This window comes from Pempheris klunzingeri, chromosome 22 (assembly GCF_042242105.1).
Source record: "Pempheris klunzingeri isolate RE-2024b chromosome 22, fPemKlu1.hap1, whole genome shotgun sequence".
NCBI lineage: Eukaryota > Metazoa > Chordata > Actinopteri > Acropomatiformes > Pempheridae > Pempheris > Pempheris klunzingeri.
The window spans coordinates 15,364,427-15,377,636 of NC_092033.1; the positions used below are offsets into that span (position 1 = coordinate 15,364,427).

The 13,210-nt window shown below is 43.7% G+C and overlaps 1 protein-coding gene across 1 annotated transcript in view; it reads left to right on the plus strand.

Moving 5' to 3' along the window:
• The window catches only part of LOC139221568 (laminin subunit beta-1-like), a 30,935-nt gene extending 18,168 nt beyond the window's left edge, over nt 1–12,767 (plus strand). Inside the window, exons 22-33 of the mRNA XM_070853478.1 lie at nt 281–498; nt 1,169–1,265; nt 3,368–3,737; nt 3,823–4,007; nt 4,539–4,780; nt 4,949–5,155; nt 5,236–5,380; nt 5,641–5,848; nt 6,606–6,747; nt 7,956–8,132; nt 11,142–11,301; nt 12,051–12,767. Coding sequence (XP_070709579.1) covers nt 281–498; nt 1,169–1,265; nt 3,368–3,737; nt 3,823–4,007; nt 4,539–4,780; nt 4,949–5,155; nt 5,236–5,380; nt 5,641–5,848; nt 6,606–6,747; nt 7,956–8,132; nt 11,142–11,301; nt 12,051–12,187 — 2,288 coding nt within the window. The 3' untranslated portion in view covers nt 12,188–12,767. The remainder of the gene's footprint in view (nt 1–280; nt 499–1,168; nt 1,266–3,367; nt 3,738–3,822; nt 4,008–4,538; nt 4,781–4,948; nt 5,156–5,235; nt 5,381–5,640; nt 5,849–6,605; nt 6,748–7,955; nt 8,133–11,141; nt 11,302–12,050) is intronic.
• Nucleotides 12,768–13,210: the final 443 nt, after the last annotated feature.

Sequence of the window (13,210 nt, forward strand, 5' to 3'; positions counted from 1 at the left end):
TTAGATAAGACTATATTTTAATAAGTATTAGCAAATAGAAAGCTATTTCTCTAAAGTGTGTTATGCACACTAGAATGGGACCTGATCCTAATGTCTCATTGAGGTAAAAAAAAAACCAAAACACTACACTACGTGCTTACTTTTCCATGCCTTTAACAGCCTCAAAAAGTTGGGCCATAATGTCAATCACAAAATTCTGCTGTGCTCCTTTAAATATAATGAACGCTACTATCGGCATATTTAACCCGAAGCGCTGATTAATATCTTCCCTCCTGTGCAGAGTGTATGTGTTACCCCATGGGCACAGTGCCTCAGGCCTGTTCATCTCCTGATGAGTGTCAGTGTGACCAGCGCAGCGGTCAGTGTCCCTGCCAGCCCAACGTGGTCGGTCAGAACTGCGACCGCTGCGCTGCCGATACGTGGAACATCGCCAGCGGGACGGGCTGCCACCGCTGCGACTGCGACCCCGTCCACTCCCTGGGATCCTCCTGCGATGAGGTGAGTCAGACACTGTGATGAAAAACCCAGAGGTGTCTGCATCGTTTCCGGCACCAGCAGCTGCTCCGGTTCCCTCTCCCTCATTATGGAGGTATAGCTGAGCTGAGTCCTTGTGCCGCACCACAAAATCTCATCTCTCAATGAACTGTTGCTGCCAGAGTTTTCTTTTCACAATGTGGGAACTGGGCAGGACATTTTCCAAACAATCGTCATTGAGAGCAAAGCTGCGGGGCGGTAGTAATTCACTGTGGCCAACCCATCTAATCACTGAGGCCTGTGTTTATATAATGAATTTGATATATGAACTCCAGCTGTTTGGGAATCGCGAGCACACAAATCTGCATGTGCATACACAGACACATGCATATAACGAAGAGAATAGTATGCGTGCACACACACACACACACACATTGACTCACGCTCACACACAAACATTTGGGTTTCTGTGTTTACTGGCTGCTCTCCATCAGGGGAAGGAAGTCTCAGAATACACTGTGGAATAACTGAATTCATGTTTCTCTAAGAGGATCAAGTTGTGTCACTACAAAGGTCCATTGTGTGTGCATGTGAGAGAAAACACAGAAAAGCAGGAGTCTTGAGTCTTTTTACACTTCTTGACTGACAATATTTTGTTGAGCTGATATTCCTTGTGTTTTGGCTGTTCCTGTAGGTCACAGGACGGTGCATGTGCAAACCTGGTTTTGGTGGCAGGACGTGTCGGGAGTGTAGAGAGCTCTTCTGGGGGGATCCAGAGGTCAAATGTCACGGTAGGCCATCGTCACCTTATCACCAACGTACGAACAAACAAAAAAAAACATTTGTCAACAGACCAGGTAGGATCATAAGTCATGCTTCCATTACTCAGTATCTATGCTATTCATTTTACATGGACATAAAATAAAAATACATGTCAAATGCATAAAGAAAATTCCAACCACTGACACCACAGACTGGTTTTTATCAGAAAAGACAGAGATAAAGACCAACTGCACAACTGAACATGTGTTATCCTGAAATGGGCCATTCTACATAATTAGTACTTTTACTCGTCATACTTTAAGTATACTTTTATGTTTTGTAGTTTTAATGATTGAATGACTCGTACTTGTATTTGTACACTGTGGTATTGCTACTTTAGCTTAAGCACGGCATGTTAGCACTCCTTCCACCTGTGACAAGTTATGATAAACTTAGTAAAGATATATGAAAGCTGCTTTAATCACTATTTTAAATAAATAATGGGTCAAATGATATTTCATTTTAAAGGTGTCACTCGTGATGACAAACCCGCAGAGGATTATCACCCAACTCTGTAGTTTCCCACAGCTTTATTGAGTGGGTTTAACATCTCTCAAATCATTGTTGTTTTGGCTTTTAAACTCATTAGATCTTCTTTTTTTAGTATTTGAGGTTCACCGTATTTAGGGGCCTGAGCTTTATATTGTTTTCCATGTTTTTCTGCTCACTCGTGTGTGTATTTGTCTTTGTGTGCAACTCATTATGTATGAGGAAGCATACCTGTGGTTTTGGAATGAGTTGGCTTTGTTTGACAGCGATTACATGAGTCAGCTGTGAGTCATCAAGCTCGTCCTCAGTATAGGTGTCCAATCTGAAAATGTTATATTGTCTGCTGAACAAACTGCTGGAGAACCCATCTGCAGAAATGTGCGACTCACAGTAGCAGGCTCACCCTCAGAGAAAAAAAGAGTAGAGAAAGAGAAAGAGGGGAGGGAGGCGTTCTGGGAATGACCTCTCGTTCCCAGCTCATGAGAACCAGATGTTACCCAGAACTCCCAGGCATCCCAGTTTCGTCATGCACCAACACCCAGAGGACCCAAGAATCCTGAATTATTCCCCTTAGAGGTCTCTTAGGCTGTTAAACCAGCTGGACCTCGCTGTCTGTCTGCACAGGTGATACGCTAATGTGTAAATTCATGGCCAACTTACTGAGAAATGTGTGGGAGTCATGCGTAGCTATGCAATAAAGCCTCTCAAAGATGCCGCCACAGCTGAGAAGTTGTGCTTAAGTCCACATTTGGATGTCAGTGGTTAAAACGTTTGTCTTGTCTGTGTCTTTGTGTGCATGGTGTGATTTAAGGAGACCGAACCTGGCGACTGTTATTAGTGTGTGTGTCGTGTGACATGTCGCCATAAACGGCCTTTCATCACCTTGTATATTCTGACCCGAAGGGCTAATATTTCACGGCATTAGGAAAACTCCAACCCCCAACCTCTGCTCCATAAATAACACAAATAAATGCAGCAACACCGATGGTGGAACCCTGCATTCCTTCTTTCTGACTTACACTAAACCTCCTCCTCCTCCTCCTCTTCCTCTTCTTCTTGTCCGGGGAGGGAGGGCAGTGCTGTGGAGCGTCTCAAAACTCGGGGGGTCAGTGTGACCATAAAGGTTTCTCAACAGGAGGTGCTGGAGACTGGATAAACTTTGTTTTCAAATGGCTCATTTCCCAGGGGGAGACATGAAACATGAAAACTGATCACACATCTCATATCAGTGTTAGGCCTTATACAGGCTTTAGACAGAAAACTGTATCATTAAGTTCTATTTTTACTGTAACCCTCAAGTCGTAGTGAATACGGTAAATGTACAGGACGAGGACAAATACTTTGTACACAAATAAATACTATCAGTGATTTCTTACATAGATGTATGTCATCTGACTCAACTGTCACCTTAAATGGAAAACTGGGTAAAAACTGGTCCTGGCTATTTCATCGACATTCCAAGCAATATGAAATGGAAAGCGAACAAAGAACGGTAGAAATACACGTTTTTCTGAGAAAAACCAAGAAAGATGAAGAAATACATAGATGAATCTCACTTCTTTTCCTCTCCGTGTGTTTCTAGCTTGTGATTGTGATCCTCGGGGAATCTCCAGCGAGCAGTGCCATCCCGCTACAGGCCAGTGCACCTGTGTGGAGGGCGTGTCCGGCCCACGGTGTGACAAGTGTGCCAGGGGTTACCAGGGGGAGTTTCCTGCCTGTGAACCTTGCCACCGATGCTTGGCCGTGTGGGACACTGTGGTTGGCGAGCTGACGAATCAAACTCAGCGCCTGGATGCCCAAGTAGCAGAGCTCAAGAGCAGCGGGGTGACGGCGCCATATAAAGAATTAGTCAGTAGCCTGGAGAGAAACGCCAAGGCTGTCAGAGAAATAGTGGAGAACAACCCTGCAGCAGTGAAGCTGGAGCAGATACAGGACCTGATGCATCAGATTACGTATGTACATAAACAACCTGATCTCCAAAGAGATGTAGCAGGCACCTTTTAGTGTGAACTCATTACTGTACTGTTGTTTCTTCAGCGGTTTGATGTCCTACCTAAATGGAAAGGTGAACACGACGGAGGAGACCTTGAACCTTCTCCACAGTGATGCCAATTCCACCGATGCAAACTTGGACACGCTGACCGATGAGGCCAACCAGCTGGAGCTTAGGGTCCGGGAGCTGAGACAGCAGGTGTATGACGCCAAGAACGCCAACATCCAGGGTGAGAAACTGGACTGCCATCATGTCATCAGCATATTACTTCACATTCATCCTCTTAAAACTGTTCCTGAGAGTTTGGTTCTATTTGTCATCACAAACTTATAATTAAAATGTCATTAAATTTGGTGGAAGGTTATGACATGGGCCAAGGGACAACTGATTAGTTTTGCTGCAGTAACTAAATGTCTTTAATTTGTTTTCACATTGCAAGATTTGGGCATATTTGGAACATTTTTGCTATTTTCTCCGAAGGAAAAATGCATCTTATCTGTGTTTTCCAAAATGTTGATGCAGATCATGATCAAGATGTGGTTTAAAACATTTCTATTCTTAAAATTGCAAAGGGTTGTACAGCCTTAGCAGGGTAATGTGTTTGTACTATTGTCCTATATAACCTCCAAGCAGCAGTTTTCAGCTTCTTATCGTTCACCTTGTGAAAGAGCTGATTCATGCTGAAATTGTGCCGAAAATCGCCTTGAAATACCCCAGAAACATGTAAACCCTTTGATTGGACATGTGTGCATGTCTTCAGGTGCCATGGACACCATTGCATCTGCACATATGAAGTCCGTGATGGCGGAGCTCAGCGCCAACATCTCAACCAGTAATCCTGGAAACACAGTGGAGCAGTCAGCCACAGTCCGGAAAGCCACAGAGGACAAATTGAGCGGTGCTCAGAAAGAATTTGACCGCAAGCACAAACGAAACTCGCAGAAGTTGGACAAACTGACCACTGAGCTGGATACATTTGACCTGTCAGCACTTAGCCAGCAGGTGAGGAACACTGACTAGATTGTCCTAAAAACCACAACACAGCTTATATTGTCTGTATTGTCTTGTTACTTGTCTACTATAAAAAAGCAACAGTCTATTTTCCTCAGTCAAGTTAAATTTTCATTGTATGTTGATGATGATGTCTTCATGTTTATCCTCTCTCTGCAGACATGTGGCGGTGCAGGTGAAGGTGACAGCTGCTCTGGTTCCCCCTGCGGCGGTTTGGGTTGTGTCGGCGCGGATGGAGCACCTGAGTGCGGCGGAGAGGGATGTCAAGGCTTGGTCACAACCTCCCAAACTGCTCTCAAATCAGCCAAAGACCTGGACCAGGAGATCCTAGCAGCGATGCAGGAGGTGGACAAACTGTCCAATATGGTGAGTGAACGTGGCCGTTTCGTCTTCATGAGCTAGAATGTCTCAACGCGGATGCGAGCAATTTGTGGATATTGTTTCAGGTGTGGGAGGCCAACAACCGCGCCAAAGAGGCCAAGGTGAACGCTATGGAGGTGCTGATCAAATCCAATCGCAGCAAAGAGAGAGTGGAGCAGAACAACAAGCAGCTACGCGACCTCATCAAAGAGATTCGAGACCTGCTCACCAGTGAGTCCTACATTAAGTCAATTCTAGTTTCATGGCAAAAATCATGCACATACAGTATAAGATGTTCAGATATTATTGGTAAACACGCTTTTAAATAGAGATGTAAATGACTGCAGGCAACTCTACCAACGCTGGACAACTTTTGACTTTTATGATATGACACGATCAATATGTAAAACACGGGGAAAATGGAATATACAGGAATATACAGTATTTATAAAAGGAGTCAAACGGATCAGCTATGTTTTCCAATAATCCAGATGACAAGGCAGATGCTTCAGTGATCGAGGCGGTGGCCAACGAGGTGTTGGCTCTGGAGATGCCGACCTCGACGGAGAAGCTGCAGGAGCTGACTAAGGAGATCAGGGAGAAGGTCGATACTCTGACCAGCGTGGAGTCGATCCTCAGTCAGAGTGCCGAGGACATCCAGACTGCAGAGGCGCTGCTGAGACAGGCCAAGGCTGCCAGGTAACATTTGGATCATCCAAACAACATGTCTTTACCACACAAAATTCATTCTTAATGTTCAAAAAAAGTAACCTCTTCATTTTAAAAGGCTCAGTTCACCCACACACATTTGTTTTTGGTTTTACTGAATGCACTAAGGCTTTGTGTGGTCTTTCCTCTGAGATTTCTGCCTCCACATCAAGACAGTGGATGCTAATGCAATTTTGTAAGTGGTCCTCTGAACAAAAAACATTAAAGGATAACTTTTTTAAAATGACCGGTAGGTACAAAATGTTTTGGAACTGGACCAGTAGATCACCTCAGCTGGCAGCCGTGAACTAGCTACATTAGCTGTAATATAATCCTTTGGAGCAACTGCGCCAGTCAGAGTACGTTCAGTGATAGCGCTTGTGTTTGCCACTGACAGGTTATTCAAAGTGTGTGACAACATTACGGTAAGGATCCCTACAGAGACAGACCTGTAAGATCCTTTTGATTTAACCAGAAACAACCGTTAAATAGCTTTGTTCAAAGCCACCAGACTCCATTGACAAAAACAATGATTTTACCTCGCAGAACATGGGAGTTGTTGGTCTACCGATCCCTTGACCAGTTCATTTGTTTGTAGTTGAGTGACTTACGGTAACACTTGTGGTGTTTTTTAAAAGGTTAGTTAGGAACCGAACTGACCTCTTCAAAGTGTGTATGTGCCTGTAAATCAAAGAAAATATTCCTCAAACTCACCAACAAATCAACATTTACTCTGTCTGTCCACCAGTGAGCAGGCAACTAACATGAAGGGGACAGCAGATGTCGTGAAGGCCGCCCTGGATGAGACTGAGCGTGCTCAGAATATCGCCATGGATGCCATCCAACTGGCCCAGAACAACACTAAGGGCACCCTGGACCTGCTGATCTCTGTGAGTTTGACCTCTGACCTCTGCGATTTTGCCGTTTCATGAAACATCAGACCCGCTTCAGCCCCCACTGTGGTGGATATCAGTGGTGACTGGTGGATGATTCGGTGTTAAGGGCTGAGAGACGAGTGTGTCAAAAATTATGATGTCCAGTACAATTTACCTGAACCCAAACTGATGTCTTCAAATTATTTGGTTGGAATAACAATCAAAAAACATCAAGACACTCGATTTCCAGGGATGTGAAATGAATTTAATCACTTGTCAGAGTTGGGCCCTCTTCCTCTGCAATGGCCCCTGACAGCACAATTAGTGCACACAACAGTAGCGATAGATAGATAGATAGATAGAAATACTTTATTGATCCCTGGGGGGAAATTCTGGTGAATGGAAAGGTGCATTCATTTGCATTTTTTGTGCTGATTTTCTAGAAATATGTAGAAAATTTGAAAAATTGAACGTTACAGGTAGGTGAGGCAGGTGTGCTCTATAGGAAGCTGAATAAAATGTGAATTTAAGATGTGAATCCCCATAATAATAATATAATAATAATACTAATGCTGTTACTATTACTACTACTAATAATAATAATGATATTAATAGTATGATAAAAAATAACAGTTGAATAGCACCATATTCACCATTGTCACAGTGCCCTCTTGTGGCACTTGTGGTAACATGCAGCGCATTCTAACTCAACATCAGTGAAAGACGTATTACAATATTCTAACATACTGTGGCACAAGTGGCTCAGCTGTGGACTATGGAGGTCTGCACAGTCCACACACAGTCCACCAGAGGCTGACACACCGCCACGATGCAGAATTGAGAAATTTAGCGCGTCCATCACAACCTCACGCCAGCCCAGAGTGGAACGGTGAAAACCATCCGTCCAAATCCCAGCAAACAGCATCAAATAGTACCAGTAACGAATCCTTGAACCACAAATGAACTGCAGAGCAAAAAAATTACCTATTGCTGTTCCTGCTTCACTGTATCAGCAACAATCTTCCTGACGATGAACAACGTCTCACGTCTTTAACGGGAAGCTCTTTTTTTTTGGTTTGGAGGCATGAAAAGACACTTATATACTGTACGTATTCTCTCTATTTTTGTCAATTCTCTAGCATTTTCTCCTCTTTCAGGCTGACTGAACGTATCGATAAGTGGTCCAGGTGTGTCTTACATTTGAATATGTGCGTGTGTGTCAGGTGGAGTCAGAGACGGCCATGTCGGAGCTGAAGCTCAGTAACACCACAGGCCGTCTGCTCCAGCTGGAGAGGGAGGTCGGCCTGCTGAGGCAGAACAACCTGGAGGTCAACCGGCTGGCGGAGAGGGCCGACTGGATCACTGACCAGGCCAGACTGGATGCAGAGGAGGCACAGCAGGTCTGTCTCTCACACACACACACACAGATGGGAAATGTTTAACTATCGTCATAACCATGAGAACAAATACGCTGAAATCTATAATTTTACATAACACATACCATAAAACACTGAGCCTGATATTCCAAAATATAATTTTGAAGACAGCCGGACTGCAAACCTGTTCATATTCTAAAAAACAAAAACAGTGAAGGCCATAACCTGAGCTATTTGAATAAATACCGGGGTTTACCGGTGCCTTCGAAACAACTGAACAGAAAATACCTGAGGTCGAAGGTTCGTTGAGAGGGTCTGTGATGATCCGCTTTAGTTTGGATCGGGTTCATTTTGGCGTGTAAGCGAGTCGTGCTCATCATTGTAGCAGTATATATAGGTGCTTCACAACGCGGGCACCATAATAATGTAGGAGATATAGGCCTCTCACTGGGGCACCAAAATAATGTAGCAGGTTGACTACCATTTAATTAATTAATTAAAAGCTCTCGTATCAATAGGGGCACCACCCGTCATTGGACGGGAAATTCAACTTATTATTTTATTAGCACAGATGGCTTCATGTCTTTGACCTTAAGAATTAACCATTAAACAGTCTCATTTCTAAATGTGTAAGTTCTCAGTGGCATTGATCCTCTTAGACCTTGTTATGAAGAAATATCCAGGCAGCAAAGTGGCGGTTAGTACACCTTTTTATTAATAAATGCTAAATATCAACATAGAACACTAATGACTATAAAGGCGGATGAGACAGACATGACACTAGACAGACAACAATCAAGACACAACCTGGACTGGCCTGGACTGCTGGCAGCAACAGCACATGCTTCGGTATTGCAGCTAAGTACCAGCTGGACAAGGATGCCGCCGTCAGTGCTAAAGTGAACAACAATAGCCTTGTTGGTGTCGGGTACACCCAGACACTTAGACCAGGTGTGAAACTCACCCTGTCTGGCCTTGTCGATGGCAAGAACATCAATGCAGGAGGCCACAAGCTGGGTCTGGGCTTGGAACTGGAAGCCTAAACTTTCCTCTCACTGCAAGGGACTAGGGAATATCAGAAGAATCTGGCCTTAAATGTATGTCCAACTGCTGATAAACCTTTGGATTGGTGATAGTGAAATGAAACTGAATATGGATTTTACCGGAGGACGAGGGAAACCCGTCTGACTTTAAGAACGTTGTAGTTAGAACCACAGAGGATCCACTGACTACTCTCCCTGCAGATTTAGATAGATCTCACAGCTACACTGACACCAACCTGTGAACTAGCACCAGCTGTTATACTTCACGTGGGCCCTTGGTCCAGCAGCGATGTATCCAGCGGTGGTCCGCAGTCACACAGGCAGGGTCAGCTGTCAGCGTCCCTGGCAGGTTTCCAGGGGGGGAGGAGAGAGAGGAGCTCTCTCTGGAGGCTGAGACAGGAGGCCGGAGGGCCTTGGCGATGTCGGCTCAGTTCACTCTGCACCGTGGTTCAGGAACTTGAAGGTCCTGGTGGATCAGGATGTGCTGGTTCTGGCTCTGATGTCGGCCTCAGCTTCAAAACTCATTTAAAGATCACTAAAAAAAAGTTGTCGCTGGTCACACGTAACAGTTCAGAGTTATCGAAAACGAGAGTTGCTATCAAAAGTACTTGGTTCTGGCTGGTGTTTCAGGCCGTATTTAAGAGGACTTTAAGAAAACTCCGTTATACTTTCAGTCATAGTGATCAGCTATAACTTCAGAAGAACGGTCTACAAAAGTTTAACTTGAAGGTAGCAGGCACAAAGATTAGAAGTAACAAAGTAAAACTTAAAAGGGAAAAATAAAAATAAAGACGGCAAAGCAGAAAAGAAGGGCTAAGCAATGACCGGAGGGAAGACAGAGGTTTTATCCTGAGCATCTTAGGGGCGTGTTCTCCTCTGACAGAGGAACATCTGTGTCATCACTTAAAAGTTTAGACGTACTAAATTAGATTTCTGTTTCATACTCACTATGTTCCAAATCCATTTTCATTCCTAACATTGCATGGTATCCAGAATCAAGATATTTCACTTCCAATACATATATTCATTAAGTCTTTACCAAATAACTTCCTAAATGACATGACACACAATGACCTAATCTTTAACATTCTCAAGTTTGCATTAACTTCCGTTACTCTAATTATCACATGACACAGATTAAACAGACCTGGATTGAATATACTGTTGGTTAGTTTCTAATTTATTAGACACAGATTATTAATTATATGGACTTCCTGAGTCTTCTCACTCATTGGTGAATTACAGTGTTATCACAGGATTTGAAGCAGCATCCTCAACAGTTGTAATTGGTTAGTTGGTCATCCTTGGATATTCATGAACATGTGGGTTACACCATTAGACAAAAGAACACATTAATTAGCATTAATTGATCTGTGGGCACTTTGGACAGTTTCTTTAACCACATTTAAACTTAGAACAGAAATGGAAGAATGTTCATCCAGACTTCCCTCATTCCTCTCCCTGATCAGTCTGGCCTGGGCCTCAGGGGTCCACGAGTGAGAGAGAGACCACGGGGTCGCTCGGGTAGAGAGTACCATCTGTATGTTGCTGTCCTGATCATGTTAGGAAGTGAATTACAGTGAGACTAAGACCAGCTGATAACTGTAAACATTACGAAATGGTCAAATTACTGAATATCATGGCACTTTTGGCTTTGTTGATCGTACATCATACAGAGGGCAAACTGTTTGTACGAATATTGTGTCAGGATAATAATCAAGCCAGTATAAGATATATAATAACTATAATCAATCTCAACACTCAGTATTGATTTTATTTCTGTCACTGTCTGTAGCCAATAGGCTTAGATTGCGGGACAGTTCCAAAGTATGTGAAAGCGATCAGCTGTTGAGTAGTAACATCCTCTCCAGCTGTGTCCAGTCATCTTCACATTTTCAAACAGCTTCCTTTTGAATTTTGGGGGTAATGAAAACACATAGACAGACACGTATTGCTGCCATCCCAGTGACACGTCTTTGTCTGCGTGAAGGAGTTTGACACGGAGGTGAAGGACAAATACGAGGAGGCGGAGGACCGGGTGAAGGAAAAAGGGGAGACGGTGCTGCAGGCGAGGAGGAGAGCGGATGAGCTGCAGCAGGAGGCCAAAGAGCTGCTCGCCCAGAGCAGCAGCAAGCTGCTCCGACTCAGAGGTGACCGCAAACACTGTCAATTCTCTCGATGCATTTGACACTTTATGCTGCCCTCTGATGGTCGACAGTATTAATAACTCCCGTTTATACACCACCTTCAAGTGAAAAGATGGAATGATCCAAAAAAATAAAATGAAATACATACATATATATATATAATCTAAGAAGTCTGTACACTGCTCTGATCTACAAGCAGCCTAGAAAGTTCCGAATGTACAGACTTTTCTTTTTCCTTTCCAAGCTGTTCTAGCTGTCCTGCTAGTGTCTATAACTGGGTCAATATGCTTTTATGTGCTCTACCGGTGTTTAACTGGCTGCTGTAGAGCCGATACGTGGCTCGTTGCAGATATACCATATCTGTACTGTGGAAAGGGCGTTTCTGTTATCTAGAATGTACGGAAGCCTTTAAGGGCACCTGAGAAAAACAATCTGGTCTGATCTGAATAATTTTCTCTCCTTGTAAAAGTAAAGTAATGATCCTGGCCAAACCTTTACTTTTTCACCTGTTCTTAAGTCATAAACACCAGAGAGGAAACTATTGTTGGGCTCCAGCAAATAGTCTAAATAAATAGTCTAAGTCTAATAAAATAATGTAAATGCAGCAATTGCTAAATTGTTGCAGATTAATCTAATATAGTTTGAAAACACAAAAGTAGACAAAAGTGCTTTACAAAACTGCCATTAAACACCACACAGACAATATTAATATAATATGTCTAAAACACACACTCTAATCCTGTGTGTTTTAGAGTTGGAGAGGTTGTACGAGTCGAACCAGCGCGTCCTGGAGGACAAAGCTGAACAGCTGGCCGAGTTGGAGGAAACCGCTCGCCGGGTCCTGGAGGAGATCAGCCACAAAGTGACGCTGTACAGCACCTGTCTGTGACGATCGCCTCCCACTCTCTAGCACTTCAGACTCTTTACTGTCCTCGAGTGTACTAGCTGGGACTTTAATGGTGCCAAATGTTTTTAAAGCATTTCAAAATCCAGTTCCCAGATGATTCCCTGAGTATTTTATACCCACTAGGACCAAACACTGTAATATGTTTGATACTGTCTGTGCCAAAAGTTCTCTATGTGTGTGTGTACCAACAAGCTAACATCCAAGAATATCGGACGACTGTGCCCAAAAAGTATTTTAACAATGGAAACAAGTTTTAAAGCTGCCAAAGACCATTAAAGTATTAAAGTAACGAGTCCCAAAGGAAACCACTACTAGCCAATGTGACCTCAATGCTCGAAACCAAGAATGTGTGGGGAACACACAGCAATGTAGCTGTATAAGATACTACAACCTGTGTATTTAAATATACGATTGAGAATATTTGATTGAAATATTAAAGTTTTCTATGAGCTAAATAAGCCCAAAGATATGAAACATTATATGGACCAAAAAGCCTTGTGCTTGTGGTTTCTGTGACTAAAGACAAATATTAAATTGAGATTTGAAAATGAAGTTAATGAAACATGCAGTTGGTCTCCGTTTGTTTTGGGTGGGTGGGTGGCAGAGCAAATCTAACTGAGCAGCGAGCTGTTCATTCAAGAACCTGAGGAGGAGGTGGCGGAGAGTACGGATGTGGATCTCCTGCACGAGATCTCCACCGCTCCAGTGCCTGCAGATAGGCTGCACGAAAGCCACTTGGAGGGGCAGCAACCTCCAAACCTCCTGAGGGAGCAGCCACCTCAACACTACAGAGCAAATCAAGACTTTGAGTCTCCCCTCCACAAATCCCCACAGCCGAGCCCCCGATCCAGCCAAATAACAGCGACAAAGACGACGGATGATGGATCAGGTCTGTGCTGAAAGAGGATTGACTTCCTCAGAAAGCAGCTCGAGGAAGCCAGGCTTCAGTTCAAGTTCACTAGTCGCCGAGGCTCCAAAAGAAAGAGGCCTCCAGCGTGACTGCTG